Genomic DNA, 11,361 nt, shown 5'->3' on the forward strand with positions numbered 1-11,361 from the left:
ATTAAAATGTGTGGCCACTGGGAGATTCTGCTTTCTCTGGCAGACAGAGCGTAGGTGTTCAGCGAAACGGTCTCCCAGTCTGCGCTGGGTCTCGCCAATGTATAGAAGGCCACATCGGGAGCACCGGACGCAGTATATCACTCCAGCCGACTCACAGGTGAAGTGTTGCCTCACCTGGAAAGACTGTCTGGGGCCCTGAATGGTGGTGAGGGAGGAAGTGTAAGGGCACGTGTAGCACTTGTTCTGCTTACAAGGATAAGTGCCACTCACAACACGCTGGAGGAACTCAGCAGGTCGGGCAGCATCCATGGAAACGATCAGTCAATGTTTTGGGCTGGAATCCCTCGTCAGGACTGGTTCTGGCCCGAAACATCGACTGATCGTTTCCACAGATGCTGCCGGACCTGCTGAGTTCCTCCAGCGTGTTGTGAGTGTTGCTTTGACCCCAGCATCTGCAGAGTATTTTGTGTTAAGGATAAGTGCCAGGAGGGAGATCAGTGGAGAGGGATGGGGGGACGAATGGACAAGGGAGTCGCGTAGAGAGCAATCCCTGCGGAAAGCAGAGAGAGTGGGGGAGGGAAAGATGTGCTTAGTGGTGGGATCCCATTGGAGGTGGCGGAATTGACGGAGAATTATATGTTGGACCCGGAGGCAGGTGAGGACAAAGGGAATCCTATTTCTAGTGGGGTGGCGGGATGATGGAGTGAGAGCAGATGTGCGTGAAATGGGGGAGATGCGTTTGAGAGCAGAGTTGATGATGGAGGAAGGGAAGCCCCTTTCTTTAAAAAGGGAGGACGTCTCCTTCGTCCTGGAATGAAAAGCCTCATCCTGAGAGCAGATGCGGTGGAGATGGAGGAATTGTGACACCCCCCCCCATCCCTCCCCACCAATCTCCCTCCTGGCACTTATCCTTGTAAGCGGAACAAGTGCTACACATGCCCTTACACTTCCTCCCTCATCACCATTCAGGGCCCCAGACAGTCCTTCCAGGTGAGGTGACACTTCACCTGTGAGTCAGCTGGGGTGATATACTGTGTCCGCGGCTCCAGATGTGGCCTTCTATATATTGGCGAGACCCGACGCAGACTGGGAGATTGTTTCGCTGAACACCTACGCTCTGTCCGCCAGAGAAAGCAGGATCTCCCAGTGGCCACACATTTTAATTCCACGTCCTATTCCCATTCTGATATGTCTATCCACGGCCTCCTCTACTGTAAAGATGAAGCCACACTCAGGTTGGAGGAACAACACCTCATATTCCGTCTGGGTAGCCTTCAACCTGATGGCATGAACATTGACTTCTCAAACTTCCGTTAATACCCCATCTCCCCCTCATACCCCATCCATTATTTATTTATTTATATACACAAATTCTTTTTCTCTTTCTCCTTTTTCTCCCTCTGTCCCTCTGACTATACCCCTTGCCCATCCTCTGGGCTTCCCCTCCCCTCCACCTTTTCTATCTCCCTGGGCCTCCTGTCCCATGATCCTCTCATATCCCCTTAGCCAATCACCTGTCCAGCTCTTGGCTCCATCCCTCTCACCTCCTGTCTTCTCCTATCATTTTGGATCTCCCCCTCCCCCTCCCACTGTCAAATCTCTTACTAGCTCTTCCTTCAGTTAGTCCTGACGAAGGGTCTTGGCCTGAAACATCGACTGCACCTCTTCCTAGAGATGCTGCCTGGCCTGCTGTGTTCACCAGCCACTTTTACGTGTGTTGCTTAACCCAAGATAAATGTTTTCCCTGGAGGATTCTAGAACCAGTCCCAGGATACAGGCTAAGGTATTTAAAGCTGTGATGAAGAGGAATTTCACTCAGAGGGTGGAGAACTGTGGAGGGCTGTGAAGTCAGGTTGCTAAATATGCTTAAGAAGCGATCTTAGAGCACAGAATACTTCAGCACAGTAAGGCCCTTCAGCCCATGTTCTTATGCTGACCTTTCAACCTACTCTAAGATCCATCTAACCCTTCCCTCCTGCGTAGCTCTCCAGTTTTCCATCACCCATGTGCCTATCTAAGATGTTTTTAAATATCCATAATGTAACTACAGACTTGTATGTATTTCTCCTCACAAAGGGACCAAGGGGTGTGTGGAGAGAGTGAGGATAGGGTATTGAAATAAAGGAACAGCCATGATTGTATTGAATGAATGAACAGGCTGAAGGGACCAAACAGCCTGTTCTTGCTCCCATTTTTCTGTTTCTATAACCCTGAATATTGTTGGATGTTTTAGGGTCATTGTTTACCTTCTCAGGATGGTCAATTAACCATCTTCCCTTTATGGAACCTGCACGATTTTATTATCCAGTTGTAGTCAGATGGATTCCACTCAACCAGAGAATTGTAAAAGGCATTGCAGATAAATACGAGGGGTGATTGTTAAGTTTGTGGCCTATGGTAAAAGGAGTCAATTTTAGAAAACCTAGCACATTTATTTTTCCTACATTTACACACTTAGTCCAGCGGTCGTGGAGCATACGGATCCCTTCCTTGTATAAGTCTACATCTTGGGCCTCCAGAAGGTGGTCCACAGCAGGGGTGATTGATAAGTTTGTGGCCTAAGGTAGAAGGAGATGAGTTATACAACTCTCGTTACATGCACGTGAAGCTCAACTCTTTGAGTGAAAATGCAGAAAGTTTGAAGTTAATAACTCGTCTCCTTCTACCTTAGGCCACGAACTTCTCAATCACCCCTGCTGTGGACCACTTTCTGGAGGTCCAAGACGCCGACTTCTACAAAGAAGGGATCCGTATGCTCCATGACCGCTGGACTAAGTGTGTAAATGTAGGAGGGGACTATGTTGAAAAATAAATGTGCTAGGTTTTCTAAATTTGACTCCTTCTACCTTAGACCACAAATGTATCAATCACCCCTCGTATATGCCCTTAAAATAACACAAAGGGTGAGATAAAGAAAAACGTAGTTCTGTTACATACTCCTATAATAGTCATTTTATAAAATTCACTCTATCAAAGATTATTGCTTCTTTAAAAAATCTTATCTATATTTGGCTTAAATCTCCAGTGTCAGGAAGAATCTTGCATTGCCATATCCAACTTAATCACATGGATGGCCCAAAGTTTCCCCAGTAAGGTCATAGGACCATAGTGATAAGGAAAAAAAAATGACTTCCATTCCCTCACTCTGGAAATACATTCCTGCCTGTGAAAAGAAAGCATCTCAACATTTCCTGGATCTAGTCCTGACGAAGGGTCTCGGCCCGAAACGTCCACTGTGCTTCTTCCTATGGATGCTGTCTGGCCTGCTGCGTTCCACCAGCATTTTGTGTGTGTTGCTTGACTTTCCTGGGTATTCTTGTGCAACAAACTGTTACAACCCACCTTCGCAAAGAGAGCACTCAAAGGCTGCAATATCGAGTTGAGAGAATACCCTGGGTTAGGTCATTTTATAAACTAGATAGTAATTAGATATAAGATGTAGAGATTATGAATTTATACCCTGATAAATTGCCCAGAATCTCACTGTCACTTGAGTCAGGTGAGGGTCTATGCAGATGAGAAGACAGCCCAATAGTCTCTGGTTGCATTATGATATATTTGCTAATTACTACAATCACAAATCACTGCTAGAATTACAATCCTTTGTTAAAGAGCATCAGTTAGCTTTGTCAGCATGATAATTGGTAACATATCTTCTGTTATAGCATTGAACTATTAATATTAGATTATGCAGAGTATTTCTAGAAATATTGCTTCCACTTGGTCAATAGTTGTAGCTTCCAACCAGCAGTGACCACATCTGTGTAAGTATTTTACATCACTGAACACTACCTGAGGAAAAGTTTTAAGTTTTACTCACTTATTTTGTTTTAATTGCAGAAATCAGGACATTTTTACAGAATCTGCTGGACTTGCTTCAGCCAGTTGAAGAATTCATCCGCAGTAAAGTTGACTTCTCATTTTTCACACAGACAATCCCAAAATTCTTTGAAGAAATTTATACAAACATGTTTCCTTCGAAAGAGTTTCTGTCAATGTATGAGAAAGGTATAGTTTCAAGTGATAGTATTATGTGGGGTTTTTAAAGTTCGCTTTAACTTTAACTTTGCAAACTAATTTTACATTCAAGCCAAACACTGTGCAGTAACAATGTTCCATGATGGAATAATTGCTGGCAATTGTTAAATACACTCAATCAGAACGGTAATACTTAATTGTTTTCTGTGTATGTTTCTAAATCTTCTTCCTTACTGTCACTCCTCTTGCCTAAACATTTCTTGTGTCCTCCATAAACCTAACTGCATCCATAAGTGCTTAATATTGAAGGAAACACTGGACGGGTCCCTCTCAGCTTCTACCTCTACAATAAGGATAGGCAGAGACCAAAACCATCTCTGCAAACCTTTAAAAAAAAACAAGTCAGTCAACCAGATTAAATTGATTTTTAGGTTTGTAGGGATGGTTTTGACGGAAGTATGGAGAGTTAGGGGACAGGTTAGCGAGGACAGGGACGAGAGGGGTTATAGGTCAGCAGCAGTAAATGAAGAGTCAGGGACAGGAGCCATAGTCCAGGTCAGCGAGCTCTGTGGTTGATGGTCAGTGATCACCATGGACAGGTGTTGGTTTGACAGGCACTGAGGATAGTCATAGTCATAGTCATACTTTATTGATCCCTGTGGTCAATGATCTTTGGTTGCCAGATCCTGTGGACAAGAGCTGGTGACCTGCCCAGGTTGGTGAGTACCCCAACCCCCTAGGCTGACAAAACAAAACCCAGGATCAAAGTTCTGTACAGGCGGGAGGAATGAGGGCCGGTAACATATACAGGTCAGCACGTTTCAGACTCAGCGGTCTGAGTGAGGCTGGAGGTCGTGGCCTGGAGTTCAGATTCCTGTGATTCCAGATTCTGGAGTTAAAACAGAAGGCTGAATCCCAGTGGTCCAATGGTCAGAAAGTCAAGGCTCAGTGGTCGAAGCCTCTGAATTGGAATGTGTGGAAGTTGGTGGCCTGATGTCTATGAGTCTGAATCTGAGCCAGGGAAGACCCCCACTATGTTGGTGAGTCCCCAAGGTGGGGGGGGGGCTCACCAACATGGTGGGGTCCTCTAGTTTGAAGCCCATAGTTCATAGTCCAGTCGCTGGCAAGCCCTGGGGTGATAATGAAATTTGAAGCCTGAAGGTCAAAGACCAAAGCTGGTGAGTCCAAAAGTTGAAGACCTTTAGCGAAGCCTCTGGATTGGCACGTCTGGAAATCTAAGGCCCAATATTTGCAAGTCTGTGAGTCTGGGCTAGAGAAAGGATGTAGCCTGCCCTGAGCTCAGAGGCTTGCCTGTGTAGGTGAGTGGTGGGTGGGAGGAAGGAAAAGGGCTTGTCCTGCTTTTGCTGTTGTTTTGTTTGTTAATGCAAACAATGCATTTCACTGTATATTTTGATATACACATGATAAATAAGTGAATCAGGATCTGAATTTGAATCTGGATGTGAATCTGTCTTGTCTCTTTCTCTCTCTACCAGGGAGATTTTAAAAAAAGACAATAGTGAAGAAACATTAGTTAGATTTATTCCAAAATTTTCTGTCTCCTTTCATAATGAGAAGGAGGGTCACCATTAAAGATTATTTGCATTGGATTGCATTCTTCTGTTAAAAGAATCCATTCACAAGTAGTCAAATTTAAATTCCTGCACTTGTCCCTGAAGTTGTTGGATATACTGAAAGCACAAGAATGAGTAACAATACATCAGAGAGTGAACGTGGATTTGAGAAAGTTCGTTATTTGGCTGATCAGTATTCGTGCAATGTTTTCGCTGCGCAGTCCAAAAAACGATGCAAGTGATTGTCTTGGTCACTTTCCTTGTGATTGCAAGACTCTGGAATTGGTAACATAGAATACTGCAAGTCTGGTTCACTGTTTCATTGGGGAGACTGACGGTGGGGCAGCTACGTGGCTTCCATTGTTGCACGGACCAAGTCCTCACACTGTGGGGTCACCTGATGCAGCAACCAGGGAAGGAAACATCCAAGCCAGTGAGGGAGAGAGCTGTACGAGCTAGGATGGGGATGGCCCCGGTGTTTGCTCGGTAGAAGACGAGCTGGATTGTGTTCATCTGCAACTGCATCAGGGCATGATGGGAACTGCTGCACCATCAGCCTTCGGGCCATGACACTCAGGGACATGGGCGATATAGACAGAGATAGATTTGGTTTTGTAACTGTACGGTTTTCTGCTACTGTAACTATATGTGCTCTATGTGTTGTGTGCGACCGTCTGGACTGTGTTTTGCGCCTTGGACCCAGAGGAACACTGTTTCATTTGGCATTCATGTGTATGGTTGAATGACAAACTTGAATTTGAACTTGTACTTTGAACTTGAAGTACAGTGTTCCAACAGCTTCATCTTCACCCTGTCACTTTGGAAATACTCCAGAGGAAGTGATAATAGGTGTATAATGTTGACGTTTACATTGGTGGGGAGTCCTCATGTGAGGCTGAAACTGAATCAGAATGGCAGGATCCCTACTGAACTTGATGGCTGGACTTGGTAGGACTTTTCCAGACTGCCTGGATGTCTGAGTGGAAGACATAGTGGAGGCTATGACTGTGGATCTTTTTGAAAAGTTCCCATGAAATGTGAGAGGCCTGCGGTCAGGAAGAAGCCTCCCACAGCAATGCCCTGAGGTGATGAACAATTGGAACTGTGAAGAGAAGATGGCTATTATTTATTATCTTATAATAACCTTGAAACAACAGTTGTCAGTCACTATGACATTTGTGAAAATCACAAAATGATTGAGACTGTAGAATACACATGCAGTATGTTTGGATAGAGGGGAATACAGCATTCACAGTAAATGCTGGTGTCTCATAGAGATCGATTATATTCTTGGTACTGCATACTATTACAATTAGAACTCATGAATTGGTGATGAGAGCTCAAACTCAACAGAAGGAAAAATATATACTTTGAGCTAAATAAGAAGACTTAGCTGCTGGCTGGCAGTGTAGGTGAGCACAGTGGCAGCTTGATCCACCAGCAACTTCGCTGTGCATTGCAGCAGCCAACCCTTGTGAACACCAGCTAAAGTGGGAGGAACTACAGGCCAAATTCTGCACAAGTGTAGGTAAAGCACAGCAGGCTGCATTACTGTCTGGTCTGGAGGACACAGGACCGAAAGAAGCTGCAGGAGGTTGTAAATTTAGTTGGTTCCATCTCGGGCACTAGCCTACAAAGTACCCAGGACATCTTCAGGGAGCAGTGTCTCAGAAAGGCAGTGTCCATTATTAAGGACCTCCAGCACCCAGGGCATGCCCGTTTCTCACTGTTACCATCAGGTAGGAGGTACAGAAGCCTGAAGGAACACACTCAGTGATTCAGGAACAGCTTCTTCCCCTCTGTCATCCAATTCCTAAATGGACATTGATCCCTTGAACAGTAGCTCATTTTTTAAAATATATATTCTGTTTTCGCACAATTTTTAATTTATTCAATGTACGTATACTGTAATTGATTTACTTATTTTATTATTTTTTTTCCTTCTATATTACGTATTGCATTGAACTGCTGCTGCTAAGTTAACAAATTTCACGACACATGCCAGTGATAATCAACCTAATTCCGATTCTGATGGCCTTGGTGGCCTTGGGAGTGGGTAGCAAGGACCAGCATAACTCTTGGAGAAGAGTACGGCTATGGAGATGCACAGGACCCAGTGGAGTAACTTGTGCATATAGTCTGGGAAATAGAAAGCTCCTAATAATCTTTCCTCTCAGCAGACATTGCTATTGAGTTTTCCCAGCATTTTCTTTGAATTAGTCATAAGGTTGACAGGATATTTCCCTTTTTCACCTTTTGGAGCAGTTTCAAAAGAATTCTGGTTTTCTGAATGATTCGGAAGGCAGTAGACCTTAGAACAGCCTTCTTGAGGTAGTTATCAGAACTTTATAGGAAATCAGATCTATGCGCAAATCCCATTTGTTGAGTTATGGCAATTGTTTAAAGGAAAATGAAAGATCCCTGTTTGATTTACTAATTAATTTGTACATCTTTTACCATTAAAAGAACAGGTACAAACAACTGCTCTAAAAGAAGAAAGACACGAACAGTCTCTGAACTCAGTTTTAGGTTTAAAAGCTCCACAGAATATCGACAACAGGTGAGCACATTTTTCAGCCAATCACATTTCTCCCAGCTTTGATTTACCCTTGTCAAATATTCTCCAAATTTGCTGACTCATGTTGAAATATAGAGGGATCCATAGATACTGTCTGCTTCCTAGTGTTTTTTCTAAACAGACCCACCTCGTGTATGAACCAATACTATGCCAGCCAATTAATTGTGGGGGTTGTTGGATAGGAGAGCCTGAAGCTGAATAGTCATAGTCATAGTCATAGTCATAGTCATACTTTATTGATCCCTGGGGAAATTGGTTTTCGTTAATAATAATAAATAGTAATAGAACCATAAATAGTTAAATAGTAATATGTAAATTATGCCAGTAAATTATGAAATAAGTCCAGGACCAGCCTATTGGCTCAGGGTGTCTGACCCTCCAAAGGAGGAGTTGTGAAGTTTGATGGCTACAGGCAGGAATGACTTCCTGTGACGCTCTGTGTTGCATCTCGGTGGAATGAGTCTCTGGCTGAATGTACTCCTGTGCCCAACCAGTATGTTATGTAGTGGATGGGAGACATTGACCATCATGGCAATCAAGTGATATGGAGGTAGAAAGGGAAAAAGGAATTGAGATAGAAAATCAACTTTGATTTTTTGAATGTCACAACAAGGTAAATAGGTTCTCTAGCCTCATTTACTCATTTTTTTTCTATCTTCATCTATTGTCTCTACGTATTACCTGCCCAGTAAGGGTTTGGGGCAGCAATGGGAGTAAACCACTTCTCCCCTTCCTTGTGTGAGTTCTGTCAATTCCAACTTGTACTCAGTGAAGATCAGCTCTCAAGACATTATTTGACCCAGGACCTTGTGGTTTTCTTTTCCGAGCTAATTGAGCTACCGATCCATACACTTTAAACTACTGGTGGAAAACAATAATTAACCATTGAGATTGGGAAGCAAGTTGAAGAGAAGGTAGATCATATCAGCTGGCTCTGACAATAAGGCTAAGTGTGATAAGCCTTCGAGTAGATGCAACCAAGAAATTCAATCCAAGAACCTTACACACTCTCTTCACTCCCAAGTAAGACAATGAATTACAGCCATTTGCCTTCCATCAGCTCTCCAGCCTCCCCTGCTAAAATATTTATATTGCTGAGCTGATAAAAGAAGTCATTGCAAACACATCTCTATGTTATGTATGATGGAGCAATTACACCATTTCCATTATGTTATACTGTACAGTATTTCAAAGTCATTTGCAATAATAACATCTCTGAGACTGAGACAGGTCATTTTGTACCAGCAAGCACATGAATCTTGCATCTCATTCTTTAAAGAACATGGTTAGATTTAGGTTCAGAGCTAGTAATTCTGCTTCAATTAGAGATTCACTTGGTAATCACTTTTTGCATGATATTCACATCCAGTGTTGATACTGTAAAACTCCAATGCTGAACTGGACATTGGAGAATACGCTGGTTCAATCCCAGGACTGTACATGGAGGTTTGGGGGACAGTATCTGAAGGCTAAGGTCTTATTCTTGGTACCTTGATTTTGCTTTAAATTGTACCTTTCTGAGCACAGAAGCTATTAGTTGTCTTGAAAGAAAAGTAAAAGTTTTGCCTCAACACAACAGACTTTCTGTCTAACCACCTGATCACAAAGTGGCTATTACTGGATTTGTCTGGATGGGATTATATTAGTGATAGGGAGACATGAGTTTGAAGCCTATCAGGGCAAATTGGTAATTTTTCTGGAAAGTTAAATTAAAATTGGAATAAAATTAGTTACCAATTGCAGAATAAAAATACCCGACTCAGTAAAGTCCTTCAGGGAGGGAAATTTGCCAGATCTACACCAGCAGTGCTGTGGAAACTCACCAACCTTCTCAAATGCTACTGGACAAGAAAGAGCAAAAATATCAGCTTTGCCCCAGCACCCACATATTGTGTGGTCAGATGGTTAGACACAAAATGATACTTGCTATACATAATTATTTCTTTGTATAGCTCTTGTATAGTTCAATAAATATACATGTACTTTGCTTGCATGAATTTCTTTCTTTTCAAGAACTGCGGAAATGAGAGCAACCGAAGCTGAAATCCTGTTCAGAGATATTGGCCCTGATTTGGACAGTTGGATCAATTATTTTGCTGAGATCACAGAAGAAGCTCAACCTGTAACTTTCAATGGTAAAGAAAGGGAACGGAGAAGCATAGTCCAAAAAGAAAGGCAGCTCTTGTTTCAGGTACTGTATAGTACTGAGGCAATTCACAATCCCACCTCTCTGGTGCTATTAGGGTAAGCATACTACTGGAAGTAGAAGGCATAGAAACTGGGTATAGGCCACCCAGAAACACTGTTTATTTTTGTGGGAGTAAATGAACCACAGCATCCTTTATACTTTCTAACCACTTTCACAGTTTGCCTTTCTACTTTCAAGGTCGCTGTGTCTATGCACTCAAATTTCAACTCTGCCATTTATTTTTTATTGTTTCCCTTATTCTTTCTGACACTAAAGTTTATCCACATAAACCTATCCAATCAGCCAGTTCATGCAGTCTGTACAGTAGGTGTATTCCCAGGACTGATGCCTGGAGAGTACAATATCTGCTCTTTCTCACAAAAGGACAAAGATAGCAGAGTGGAAAAAAACTACAGGTGCTAAGAGAGTGAATGTATACCATCTGTCAGCTCAGTCAATATCTGTTGTCCATCAAGATCAAAGTAATTTCTTCTATACCCTTTTCCCACATAATTGTTATATGATCTTCCACCCTTTCTCTCAAGCTTCAACTTACTTTGCAACTCAATTTTCTTTTGGCAGGCACCTCACTTCCATGCTTGATCTTGGTCCTTAAAAAAACATTTTACTTTTCACTGGGATCAAACTCTGCCAAGATTCTGCTCAACCCTGCAAATTCCACATCGTTAACTCGACATCTATGTGCTTCATGCTTTTGTAACTAGAATATATTCACAATAAAGATGCATTGTAAATTCGGATTTCTATAAAGTATTGCTGCCGGACCTGCTGAGTTCCTCCAGCATTGTGTGTGTGTGTGTGTGTGTGTGTGTGTGTGTGTGTGTGTGTGTGTGTGTGTGTGTGTGTGTGTTGCTATAAAGTATTAAGTTTGAATAATATTGAACTTAATTTCTAACAGGATGAGCCTTTTGTACAAACACAGTAATTTGTAACAAATTGGCAGTTTCATGTAGAAAAGCTTTTTCATGTTCAATACAAAAAAAAATTATAATGTGCACTATGGGGCACAGCCTTAGAAAATG

The 11,361-nt window shown here is 42.6% G+C and overlaps 1 protein-coding gene across 1 annotated transcript in view; it reads left to right on the top strand.

The window, feature by feature from the left end:
• prss56 (serine protease 56) overlaps positions 1-11,264 on the top strand; it is a 32,319-nt gene extending 21,055 nt beyond the window's left edge. Inside the window, exons 11-14 of the mRNA XM_072256948.1 lie at positions 3,841-4,008; positions 8,019-8,112; positions 10,144-10,321; positions 11,238-11,264. Coding sequence (XP_072113049.1) covers positions 3,841-4,008; positions 8,019-8,112; positions 10,144-10,321; positions 11,238-11,264 — 467 coding nt within the window. The remainder of the gene's footprint in view (positions 1-3,840; positions 4,009-8,018; positions 8,113-10,143; positions 10,322-11,237) is intronic.
• The last annotated feature ends 97 nt before the right edge of the window (positions 11,265-11,361 follow it).

This window comes from Mobula birostris, chromosome 4 (assembly GCF_030028105.1).
Source record: "Mobula birostris isolate sMobBir1 chromosome 4, sMobBir1.hap1, whole genome shotgun sequence".
Classification (NCBI taxonomy): Eukaryota; Metazoa; Chordata; class Chondrichthyes; order Myliobatiformes; family Myliobatidae; genus Mobula; species Mobula birostris.